The 13,813-nt window shown below is 38.6% G+C and overlaps 2 protein-coding genes across 2 annotated transcripts in view; one reads left to right on the plus strand and one right to left on the minus strand.

Moving 5' to 3' along the window:
- Window positions 1–4,487: 4,487 nt before the first annotated feature.
- Window positions 4,488–7,180, minus strand: LOC128231004 (uncharacterized). Its single transcript, XM_052943428.1, has 4 exons — window positions 7,079–7,180; window positions 6,422–6,590; window positions 5,208–5,895; window positions 4,488–5,088 (listed from the first exon to the last, which is right to left on the minus strand). The coding sequence occupies exons 1-4, from the start codon at window positions 7,178–7,180 to the stop codon at window positions 4,488–4,490; spliced, it is 1,560 nt and encodes a 519-aa protein (XP_052799388.1).
- Window positions 7,181–7,404: 224 nt separating this feature from the next.
- The window catches only part of LOC128231005 (uncharacterized protein DDB_G0271670-like), a 44,439-nt gene continuing 38,030 nt past the window's right edge, over window positions 7,405–13,813 (plus strand). Inside the window, exon 1 of the mRNA XM_052943429.1 lies at window positions 7,405–7,588. Within this exon, the coding sequence (XP_052799389.1) occupies window positions 7,405–7,588 (184 nt within the window). The remainder of the gene's footprint in view (window positions 7,589–13,813) is intronic.

A 13,813-nucleotide genomic window follows, 5' to 3' on the forward strand; every position in this document is an offset into this window, starting at 1 on the left:
GTATTATGTCTACAGTATACAGACTGGCGCTCATGGTGTAGTATTCTATAAACAGTATACAGACTGGCGCTCATGGTGTAGTATTCTATAAACAGTATACAGACTGGCGCTCATGGTGTAGTATTCCATCTACAGTATACAGGCTGGCGCTCATGGTGTAGTATTCTATAAACAGTATACAGACTGGCGCTCATGGTGTAGTATTCTGTTTAAAATGTACATACTGGCGCTCATGGTGAAGTATTTTATCTACAGTTTACATACTGCCACTCATGGTGTTGTATTCTATCTACAGTTTACATACTGCCGCTCATGGTGTAGTATTCTATCTACAGTTTACATACTGCCGCTCACGGTGTTGTATTCTATCTACAGTTTACATACTGCCGCTCATGGTGTAGTATTCTATCTACAGTTTACATACTGCCGCTCATGGTGTAGTATTCTATCTACAGTTTACATACTGCCGCTCATGGTGTAGTATTCTATCTACAGTTTACAGATTGGCATTCATTGTGTTGTATTCTATTTGCACATGCAGTTTACAGATTTGCGCGAATGGTGTTTTATTTTGTCTAGAGTGAAGACTGGCGCTCATGGTGTTGTATTTTGACTGTTTGGACTGGCGCTCATGGTGTAGTATTCTGTCTACAGTTTACAGACTGGCACTTATGGTGTAGTATTTTATCTACAGTTTACAGACTGGCACTCATAGCGTTGTATTCTATTCACAGTTTACAGATTGGCACTCATTGTGTTGTATTCTATCTACACATGTAGTTTACAGATTGGCGCTCATGGTCTAGTATTCTATCTAAAGTTTACAGATTTGGTGATCATAGTGGTTCATTGTGTCGTAAGTAAATGGATTGGTGATCATTATAAAGTGTACTGATTGGTCTTCATTTTAAAGTGTACCGATTGGTAGTCATGGTGTTACATTATGTCTGAAGTTTACAGATTATTATGGTGTTGTTTTCTGTCTGATATGCAAATCACACAATTCGGAAGGGACTGCTCAGTGTTACAAGCCCCTTTTTATTAACACTTGTCTAAAGCATGCTTTGTATACCATCTCAGACCATTATAGCTACTTTCAAACCTTGATATGGTTTGAAGCTGAATGGATTGTGATTTAAAAACAGGGACTTAACATGCTGGATCTATTTCCTCTTTTTTTACATTTTCACCTTTTTGTGTGTACCCTTACACCGGATGTGGCCACTTTATCGGAAACACAGTGGTTACGTTTAATCAATTGTATTTATCTTATAAGAAACGTTGTTTATTGTTTAGTGGAACTCTTTTTCCCATATATGGTGCGGAGAAGCACTATTAATCAGTGTTATATCGCGTGCAAATTAGTCAATTGACTATAGAATATATATGAAATTTATGTAGTGGTCTCTAACCCTAAGTGTACAGATTGGCGGTCATGGTGTTATATTGTGTATGATGTTTACATATTGGTGGTCATGGTGCTACATTAGCCACAATACAGCGCGTTAAGGGAACTATTTAACATTTGGACATTCGTAATGTTCCCCCTAACATAGAGTTGCCATCACAAAAATCGTCAAAGACTGAAGCGGCTGTTTATATGGATTAGGTGTTACATTGTGTGCGAAGTTTACTGACCGATGGTCATGGTGTTGCATTCTATCTAAAGTTAAATGATTTCGCCGTCATGGTGTTATATTCTGTATAAAATTAACAGTGATAGTCATGGTGTTGTATTCCGTATAACGTTTACATATTGGTTGCCATGGTGTTATACAATATATAAATATAGAATCGACATTATAGTAACTGCATCTAAAGTATCAATCATTTGTTGTCATTAATGGACACAAGATCACACAAGAAACAATATCTGAATATGCCGGTAAAATGTCACTGGTTCCATGATGACGTACGGTCGCACAAGTATAGTGCCTACGACAGGTTTCCATCTGCAGTCTCATACGAACCGCATCCCAGTCAGTTCTGTGAATGGTAATAATATGTTCTTTTCAAGCTTTTCTAAAGGAAATTACTCTAATAAAATAAGTGGAAAAGCTGTTTACCACACGAATACAATGTTATTACTGTATATCAAAAAAATCCAATCAGATGGTATATTTTGCAAAATATCGTTGTCACAAAGAATGCAAGGAATTAGTTTGCATTGAATGATAAATGTAGCTTGCGTTTAAAAAACAAACAAACTGGCAAATGTATAGTTTTACTTTATAAAAAAGTAGGCAGGCACTTACCGACGGGTGTAAGACTGTGGTCATCTGAAATTCAACATCAAAAGCTATGTAAAAAATCGTGTCTATATACATTCTTTGATATATCATCAACACCATAATTCTATACTAAATTATTCGAGTAGTTCCGCTTAAACACGACAATCAGTCAATACTAAAAGTATAAGTAGAAGTCAATACTAAATACAAGGAGCAGTTCCGCAAAAATACGACCCCAACCACGTACCTGGATGTGTCATGGCCGTGAATGTCCTTGAACTGGGCGCCAGCTGGGCGCTACCTCGGCACGAGAAGATGCTGAACCGCCTTTCGGTGGATGGCCGTGGCGCCTCCTCCTGAACAACGTCTATATCCTCCTCCTCGTCCTCGCTGTCTCGTCTTCGGACAGGATAGTCAATAATATAAGTGTAATATCACCAACAATTCAACATCCGAGCATGCAAAACATGGTTATGCAGCAGGTGGTAGTTGTATGTTCAGGCAGATATTTACGTACTGTGCAACCGTCTAAGATATGCGTACACAGTCGATTACTTAACACTGGGGTGATATTTTCAGTTAGTTTTTTTATATAGTTAGATGAGATCGTAAAGAAATAAAATCACTAGATACCTTCGTCTTGCAGCAGCCACCTTCTTCAGCCCGTGTGCTCCAAGCCTCCTGGCAAGACAGAGAGCGAGCCCCGCCCCGCCCAACACTACAGGTATCAAAGCCAGCCCCGCAATAACCCATGGACTGTCAAAGAACCCTGAGGACTCCTCCTCCTTTACGTTTTGAACGTCTGGTTCCTCATCAAATTGTGCAAGAGTCATAAATGTTGTGGAAGTAATAAGCGCAGAAGTATTGGTTTGTGAAAAATTTGAAGTTGCCGTTGTAACAGGAGTAGCCATTTTAGTCGTATTTAGTGTTGTTTTTGTTGTAGTAGTTGTTGCAATGGTTGGTGTTGTAGTAGCTCTTGGTGATGCAGTGACTTCTGTAGTTGTTATTGGCAATGTAATAATAGCATTTGAAGATGTTACAATAGTAGTTGACATTGTGCTTGCAGTCGTACTTGTTGTTGGCGTTGTTGTTGGCGTTGTAGTAGAAGTTGACGTTGTAGTTGTAGTTTGCGTTGTAGTGGCTTTTGGCGTTGAAGTTGTAATCGGCGTTGTAGTTGTTGTTTGCGTTGAAGTTGTAGTTGGCGTTGGCGTTGGCGTTGTAGTTGTAGTTGGCGTTGGCGTTGTAGTTGTAGTTGGCGTTGTAGTTGTAGTTGGCGTTGTAGTTGTAGTTGACATTGAAGTTGTAGTTGACATTGAAGTTGTAGTTGGCGTTGTAGTTGTAGTTGGTGTTATTGGACTTGGCGTTGTAGTTGACGTTAGCGCTGTAGTAGTAGTTGGCGTTGTAGTTGTAGTTGGTATTGTAGTTGTAGTTGGCGCTGTAGTTGTAGTTGACATTGAAGTTGTAGTTGGCGTAGTGGTTGAAGTTGGCGATGTAGTTGTCGTTGTAGTTTTTGTTGGCGTTGTAGTTGTAGTTGGCGTAGTAGTTGTAGTTGGCGTTGTAGTTGTAGTTGGTGTTATTGTAGTTGGCGTTGTAGTTGACGTTAAAGCTGTAGGAGTAGTTGGCGTTGTAGTTGTTGTTGGCGTTGAAGTTGTAGTTGGCGTAGTAGCTGTTGTTGGCGTTGTAGTTGTAGTTGGTGTTTTAGTTGGCATTGTAGTGAATGTAGTTGTTGTTGTTGTAGTTAGCGCTGGAGTTGTAGTTGTAGTTGTAGTTGGCGTTGTAGTTGTTGTTGGTGTTGTAGTTATTGTTGGCGTTGTAGATTGCGTTGTTGTTGAATTTTGCGTTGTGGTTGTAGTTGGTGTTGTTGTTGGCGATGTAGTTGTTGCTGGCGTTGTAGTTGACGTCATGGTTGTAGTTGGCGCTGCAGTTGGCGTTGTGGTTGTAGTTGGCATTGTGGTTGTAGTTGGCAATGTAGTTGTTGTTGCTGGTGTTGCTGGTGTTGCAGTTGTTGTTGGCGTTGTTGTTGGCGTTAAAGTTGTAGTTAGCGTTGTTATTGTTGTTGGCGTTGTAGATGTTGTTGGCGTTAAACTAGTAGTCGGTGTTGTGGTTATAGTTGGCGTTGTAGTTGTTGTTGGCGTTGAAGTTGTAGTTGTTGTTGTAATTGGCGTTGGAGTTGTAGTTGGCGTTGTAGTTGTAATCGGCTTTGCAGTTGTTGTTTGCGTTGAAGTTGTAGTTGTCGTTGGAGGTGAAGTTGGCGTTTTAGTTGTTGTTGGTGTAGTTGTAATCGGCGTTGTAGTTGTTGTTTGCTTTGTAATTGAAGTTAGCGTTGAAATTGTAGTTGGCGCTGTAGTTGGCGTTGTAGTTGTAGTTGGCGTTGAAGCTGTAGTTAGCGTTGATGTTGTAGTTGGCGTTGGCGTTGTAGTTGGCGTTGTAGTTGGCGTTGTAGTTGTTGTTGGCGTTGTAGTTTGCGTAGTAGTTGTAGCTTGCGTTGTAGTTGTAGTTGGTGTTATTGTAGTTGGCGTTGTAGTTGACGTTAGCACTGTGGTAGTAGATGGCGTTGTAATTGTTGTTGGCGTTGTAGTTGGCGTTGTAGTGATTGTAGTTGTTGTTGTTGTTGTTGTAGTTAGCGTTGGAGTAGTAGTTGGCGTTGTAGTTGGCGTTGTAGTTGGCGTTGTAGTTATTGTTGGCGTTGTAGATTGCGTTGTAGTTAAAGTTGGCGTTGTGTTTGTAGTTGGTGTTGTTGTTGGCGTAGTTGTTGTTGTTTGCGTTGTAGTTGACGTCATGGTTGTAGTTGGCCTTGTAGTGGCTGTAGTTGTTGCTGTTGTAATCGATGGAGTTATAGTTGGCGTTGTTGTTGGCGCTGCAGTTGGCGTTTTGGTTGTAGTTGGTATTGTGGTTGTAGTAGGCAATGTAGTTGTTGTTGCTGGTGTTGCAGTTGTTGTTGGCGTTGTTGTTGTTGGCGTTGTAGTTGTAGTTGACATTGTAGTTGTAGTTGGCGTTGTAGTTGCTGTTGGAGTTGTTGTTGGCGTTGTATTTGTTGTTGTTGTTGTAGTTGGCGTTTTAGCTGTAGTTGGCGTTGTAGTTGCTGTTGTAGTTGGCGTTGGAATTGTTGTTATTGGCTTTGTAGTTGTTGTTGGCGTTGTAGTTGCTGTTGTAGTTGGCGTTGGAATTGTTGTTGGATTTGTAGTTGTAGTTGGCGTTGTAGTTGAAGTTGGCGTTGTGGTTGCAGTTGTAGTTGTAATTGGCGGTGTAGTTGTTGTTGGTTGTGTAGTTGTTGTTGGCGTTGTAATTTGCGTTGTAGTAAAAGTTGTTATTGTAGTTAACTTTGTAGTCGTAGTTGGCGTTTCAGTGGTTGTAGTTTGCGTTGCAGTGGTTGTTGTTGGTGTTGTAGTAGTCGGTGACGTTGTAATTGTAGAAGTTTCCTCTGCAGTGGTTGTTTGCGTTATTGGCGCAGTTGTCGTGATGGTTGTAGTTGGTGTTAAAGTGATACTTTGAGAAGTTGTAGTTGTTGGCGTTGTCACTGTTGTGCTGCTTGTGGTTGTCGTTGGTGGTGGGGTTGTTATAGAAACGCCAAGGTAAATTGTCCCTGTTGCGCCGCCGCAGTCCACGGATATTTCAGCGGAAGTTGGCTGTTTTAGCATTCGTACGTCAGCTACGATCATTGTTCCTGAAAAGAATATCATTCTTGATTATAGAATGGAGCCACTTTACTGCTTGAATGCTTAAATGTTTCACGATAAAAATAATCTCAACAAATAAAAAATAAATACCGTTTTTATTCAAAGCTTAAAGCTGCACTCTCACAGATTGAACGTTTTGACAACTTTTTATTTTTTGATCTTGGAACGAGCCAGTGTACGAGAAAATGCATGGAAACCAGTGATATAAGACTGCTGACAGAATATCAGACCGCAGATTTTCATATTTAGGTTAAAAAAATGATGTTTTATGCATACTAAAACGTTAGCAACGCTCTTAGCCATAAATCATTAATTTTCGAACGGAAATATGAAAATCTGCAATCTGATTTTTTGTCAGCAGTCTTTTATCACTGGTTTGCAGATATTTACGCAAACATTGTCTCATTCCTGGACAAAAAAATAGTTGTCAAAATGGTGAATCTGTGAGAGTGCAGCTTTAAAGTTTGAGTTAGGGTTCAAAACATGAACAACACTTCTAAAGGTTCAATTTACCTTGTTGCACAAAGACGTTAGCGTTCGTGTCGGATACGACTGACGTTACCTCGCAATTGACAATGTCACAGCCGTTAGACACGTCAATAACGTACAGCTCCTGCAGACCATTACGTTCCGATGTGGTCAGCTTCCACGTTGTGGCTGGGACGTTGTGCATTATCGGGACCTTTAGTGACCATACTCACCGCATGAATTAATGTTAACAAAATCCGACAATCGCTGATCAAACAAAGTTGATAAAACAACAACAACAATAAACATTCCTATAGAGAGAACGAGTCACCAAGGGTAATATAAACTTATGAAGAGAACAAAAGTGTTTTAGACGTATACCATGTTTTAGAGTGTTTTTTTTCTTTCTGTCTATATCCGAACGGTAACAAGTAGACGGAGCCTAATCGTTGGAAAACTAGCGTGCGGATAAAAAACAGTTCTATTCACTAATAGAGCACGCTATTAAACCGTGACCTTGACACCATTGCACAGAGTATATACGTCAGCTACTACCGTGATTGACACTAATATACACACGTACTGAGGCGCTCGTGTATAAACTGTATAACTCTAGTGGTGGGTGCAGCATCTATTACATATGCGAAATGACTGCCCCCAGATTGCTTATGACCATAGCCCTATATTAAGACGGAGGTGTACCGTGTCAACGATGTTGACGGTGAGGGTGGCGGTGGCCGTCAGTGTGCCGTCCGTGGCCGTGAACGTCAACACCTCCGTTACGTCTCCGAGACTGGACCCCATACATGTTTCGACTGACAGCAGACCTGGCCATAGATGCATTTGTCAGCCAGATGTTAAAAGCGAGGAATATCATTTTGCACTGGCAGTGAAACTAGTAAATGTAATGCAACTTCTGATGGGAAGAGTTTTAACAAGTATCATACAATAACATGATTTATCATGGTTTAAATATTGTCCATCATACCATTATAACGAAAGAAAAAGCCTGTTCGTTACCATCATTTATGGTGTCCTGTGAGAAGAACTGTGACGCTGACGCTAACGTGACGGCGTTGACGGCGTCATTGTTGGTGCGTACGGTAAAGACGGCGTCGCCCGGCTCCAAACTGCTGCTGACACTGATCGTGCTCGGCAGATTCATGAAAGAAACAGCAGACGACACTGCAACAAAGTCACACAGTGGAACTCGTGAATGAAAAACAGTTTATGCACATTAAATCGCAAAACATCATTTCAAATATGTTTTTATTTGTTCGACTTGGCTCTATTGTAGCTGTTTTGCTAGTTATCATTCAGAACTGATGGTTGTGCAATTTTCTTAATACTAAACTTAAGCAGTATGTAGATAAACAAGCCTAAAATAATAAACTATTTTCAACATTTGTTTTTAGCCGAGACATGTTTTCGATTTTGCCAACGAGTAATATTTTCTTGAAATCTCAGGTCAGTGTAACTAAACTGACAGACAGAAAATTATCATTGATAAAGCAAACTGAATATCAATAAAATATATTTTTTATTATTTATTTCAAGCCATAAAAAGAAGCAGAGAGCAAAATGACTAATTACCTTTCCTTATTTGGATCATTTGGTTCAATATTATCATTAAAGATTAGTGAACTTCTTGACGGACGCTGCGGGTGCTTATTCATTTCCAGACATTTCGGTCGTGTTTTATTGTTAATCGAATAAGCTTTTTGTGACCTTTATCATCAAAAAGTGTTCGTGATTAGAACATTTCAACCATTCGCAACATTCATTACCTTTCAACCATTCACCACATTCGCGACATTCCCTACATTTCAATCATTCACAACATTCGGGACATTCACTACATTTGAACTATTCTCAGGATTTCAACCATTCGCGACATTCGCTACATTTGAACGATTCTCAGCATTTCAACCGTTCGCGACATTCACTACATTTCAACCAGTCAAAACTTTATTACATTTTAACCATTCCCGACTTTCACTACATTTCAACCATTCTCAGCATTTCAACGATTCGCGATATTTTCTACATTTCAACCATTCGCAACATTTAATACAGTTCAGCACTTTGCAAAATTTACTTCATTTCAACCATTCGAGACGTTCACTACATTTCAGCCCTTCGAGACATTAACTATAGTTCAATCATTTGCAACATTCACTACATTTCAATCATTCGCGACATTTACTACATTTCAACCATTCGTAACAATCACTACATTTTAACCCTTTTGCAACATTCACTACATTTGAACCATTCGCGACATTCACTACATTTTAACCCTTTGCAACATTCACTACATTTCAACCATTCGCGACATTCACTATATTTCAACCATTCGTAACATTCACTACATTTTAACCCTTTGCAACATTCACTACATTTGAACCATTCGCGACATTCACTACATTTTAACCCTTTGCAACATTCACTACATTTCAACCATTTGCGACATTCACTATATTTCAACCATTCGTAACATTCACTACATTTCAACCCTTCGCAACATTCATTACATTTGAACAATTTACTTTATTCACTACATTTGAACCATTCGCCATATTTACTACATTTGCAACATTCAAAACATTTCAACCCTTCGCAAAACTCACTACATTTCAATCATTCTCAGCATTTCAGCCATTTGCAACATTTACTACATTTCAACCATTCTCAACATTGCAACCATTCTCAGCATTTCACCATTCACAAAATAAATTCATTACATTTCAACCATTTGCGATATTCACTACATTTAAACCATTCTCAGCATTTCAACCATTCGCAAAATTCATTACATTTCAACCATCTGCGACATTCACTACATTTCAACCATTCTCAGCATTTCAACCATTCGCGACATTCACTACATTTCAACCATTCGTGACATTCACTACATTACAACCATTCACGACATTCGCAACATTCATTACATTTCAACCATTCTCAGCATTTCAACCATTCGCGACATTCACTACATTTCAACCATTCACCACATTCGCAACATTCACTACAGTTCAACCATTCTCAGCATTTCAACCATTTGCGACATTCATTACATTTCAACCCTTCGCGACATTCATAACATTTCAACCATTCGCGGCATTCACTACATTTTAACCATTTGAGACATTCACTACATTTCAACCTTTTGCGACATTCACTACATTTTAACCTTTTGCGACATTTACGACATTTTAACTATTCGCTGCATTCATTACATTTCAACCATTCGCGACATTCGCAACATTCATTACATTAGAATCATTTTCGACATTCATTACATTTCAACCATTCTCAGCATTTCAACCATTCGCAACTTTTACTACATTTTAACTATTCGCAACATTCATTACATTTCAACCGTTCGCGACATTCGCAACATTCATTACATTTCAACCATACGCGACATTCGCAATATTCATAACATTTCAACCATTCACCACATTCGCAACATTCATTACATTTAAACCATTCTCAGCATTTCAACGATTCGCGATATTTACTACATTTCAACCATTCGCAACATTCAATACAGTTCAACACTTTGCAACATTCACTTCATTTCAACCATTCGAGACGTTCACTACATTTCAGACCTTCGCGACATTAACTATAGTTCAACCATTCGTAACATTCACTACATTTTAACCCTTTGCAACATTCACTACATTTGAACCATTCGCGACATTCACTACATTTTAACCCTTTGCAACATTCACTACATTTCAACCATTCGCGACATTCACTATATTTCAACCATTCGTAACATTCAATAAATTTCAACCCTTCGCAACATTCACTACATTTGAACAATTTACTTTATTCACTACATTTGAACCATTCGCCATATTTACTACATTTGCAACATTCAAAACATTTCAACCCTTCGCAAAACTCACTACATTTCAATCATTCACAGCATTTCAACCATTTGCAACATTTACTACATTTCAACCATTCACTACATTTCAACCATTCACCACATTCGCAACATTCACTACAGTTCAACCATTCTCAGCATTTCAACCATTCGCGACATTCACTACATTTCAACCATTCGCGACATTCATTACATTTAACCATTCGCGGCATTCACTACATTTTAACCATTCGAGACATTCACTACATTTCAACCTTTTGCGACATTCACTACATTTTAACCTTTTGCGACATTTACGACATTTTAGCCATTCGCGGCATTCATTACATTTCAACCATTCGCGACATTCGCAACATTCATTACTTTAGAACCATTTTCGACTTTCATTACATTTCAACCATTCTCAGCATTTCAACCATTCGCAACTTTTACTACATTTTAACTATTCGCAACATTCATTACATTTCAACCGTTCGCGACATTCGCAACATTCATTACATTTCAACCATTCGCGACATTCGCAATATTCATAACATTTCAACCATTCGCGACATTCGCAACATTCATTACATTTCAACCATTGACCGCATTCGCAACATTCATTACATTTCAACCATTCGCGACATTGGCAACATTCATAACATTTCAACCATTGGCGACATTCGCAACATTCATTACATTTCAACCATTGACCACATTCGCAACATTCATAACATTTCAACCATTGGCGACATTCGCAACATTCATTACATTTCAACCATTGACCACATTCGCAACATTCATTACATTTCAACCATTGACCACATTCGCAATATTCATTACATTTCAACCATTGACCACATTCGCAACATTCAGTACATTTCAACCATTGACCACATTCGCAACATTCATTATATTTCAACCATTGACCACATTCGCAACATTCAGTACATTTCAACCATTGACCACATTCGCAACATTCATTACATTTCAACCATTCGCGACATTCACTACATTTCAGCCATTCGCGACATTCACTACATTTCAACCATTCACCACATTCGCAACATTCACTACATTTCAACCATTCGCGACATTCACTACATTTCAACCATTCACCACATTCGCAACATTCACTACAGTTCAACCATTCTCAGCATTTCAACCATTCGCAACATTCACTACATTTCAACCATTCGCGACATTCGCAACATTCATTACATTAGAACCATTTTCGACATTCATTACATTTCAACCATTCTCAGCATTTCAACCATTCGCAACTTTTACTACATTATAACTATTCGCAACATTCAGTACATTTCAACCGTTCGCAAAATTCGCAACATTCATTACATTTCAACCATTTGCGACATTCGCAACATTCATAACATTTCAACCATTCTCGACATTCGCAACATTCATTACATTTCAACCATTGACCACATTCGAAACATTCATTACATTTCAACCATTGACCACATTCGCAATATTCAGTACATTTCAACCATTCACCACATTCGCAACATTCATTACATTTTAACCATTCGCGACATTCACTAAATTTCAACCATTCGCGACATTCACTACATTTTAACCATTCGAGACATTCACTACATTTCAACCATTCGAGACATTCACTACATTTCAACCATTCGCGACATTCACTACATTTCAACCATTCACCACATTCGCAACATTTCACTACATTTCAAACATGCTCAGCATTTCAACCATTCATGACATTCACTACATTTCAACCATTCGAGACATTCACTACATTTCAACCATTCGCAACATTCACTACTTTTCAACCATTCGCGACATTCACTAAATTTCAACCATTCGCGACATTCACTACATTTTAACCATTCGAGACATTCACTACATTTCAACCATTCGAGACATTCACTACATTTCAACCATTCGCGACATTCACTACATTTCAACCATTCACCACATTCGCAACATTTCACTACATTTCAAACATGCTCAGCATTTCAACCATTCACGACATTCACTACATTTCAACCATTCAAGACATTCACTACATTTCAACCATTCGCAACATTCACTACATTTCAACCATTCGGGACATTCACTACATTTCAACCATTCGCAACATTCACTACATTTCAACCTTTTGCGACATTCACGACTTTTCAACCATTCGCGACATTCACTACATTTCAACCATTCGCAACATTCATTACATTTCAACCATTCGCGGCATTCACTACATTTCAACCATTCGCGACATTCACTACATTTCAACCAATTGCGACGTTCACTACCCTTCAACCTTTTGCGACCTTCACGACATTTCAACCATTCTCAGCATTTCAGCCATTCGCAACATTCATTACATTTCAACCATTCGCGGCATTCACTACATTTCAACCATTCGCGAATTTCACTACATTTCAACCATTCGCGACATTCACTACATTTCAACCATTCGCGACATTCACTACATTTCAACCATTCACGACATTAACTACATTTCAACCATTTGCGACATTCACTACATTTCAAACATTCACCACATTCGCAACATTCACTACAGTTCAACCATTCTCAGCATTTCAACCATTCGCGGCATTCACTACATTTCAACCATTCGCGACATTCATTACATTTCAACCATTTGCGGCATTCACTACATTTTAACCATTCGAGACATTCACTACATTTCAACCTTTTGCGACATTCACTACATTTTAACCTTTTGCGACATTTACGACATTTTAACCATTCGCGGCATTCATTACATTTCAGCCATTCGCGACATTCGCAACATTCATTACATTAGAACCATTTTCGACATTCATTACATTTCAACCATTCTCAGCATTTCAACCATTCGCAACTTTTACTACATTATAACTATTCGCAACATTCATTACATTTCAACCGTTCGCAAAATTCGCAACATTCATTATATTTCAACCATTCGCGACATTCGCAACATTCATAACATTTCAACCATTCGCGACATTCGCAACATTCATTACATTTCAACTATTGACCACATTCGCAACATTCATTACATTTCAACCATTGACCACATTCGCAATATTCAGTACATTTCAACCATTCACCACATTCGCAACATTCATTACATTTCAACCATTCGCGACATTCACTAAATTTCAACCATTCGCGACATTCACTACATTTCAACCATTCGAGACATTCACTACATTTCAACCATTCGCGACATTCACTACATTTCAACCATTCACCACATTCGCAACATTTCACTACATTCTAAACATGCTCAGCATTTCAACCATTCGCGGCATTCACTACATTTTAACCATTCGAGACATTCACTACATTTCAACCTTTTGCGACATTCACTACATTTTAACCTTTTGCGACATTTACGACATTTTAGCCATTCGCGGCATTCATTACATTTCAACCATTCGCGACATTCGCAACATTCATTACTTTAGAACCATTTTCGACTTTCATTACATTTCAACCATTCTCAGCATTTCAACCATTCGCAACTTTAACTACATTTTAACTATTCGCAACATTCATTACAT

Source organism: Mya arenaria, chromosome 4, assembly GCF_026914265.1.
Source record: "Mya arenaria isolate MELC-2E11 chromosome 4, ASM2691426v1".
Lineage (NCBI taxonomy): Eukaryota > Metazoa > Mollusca > Bivalvia > Myida > Myidae > Mya > Mya arenaria.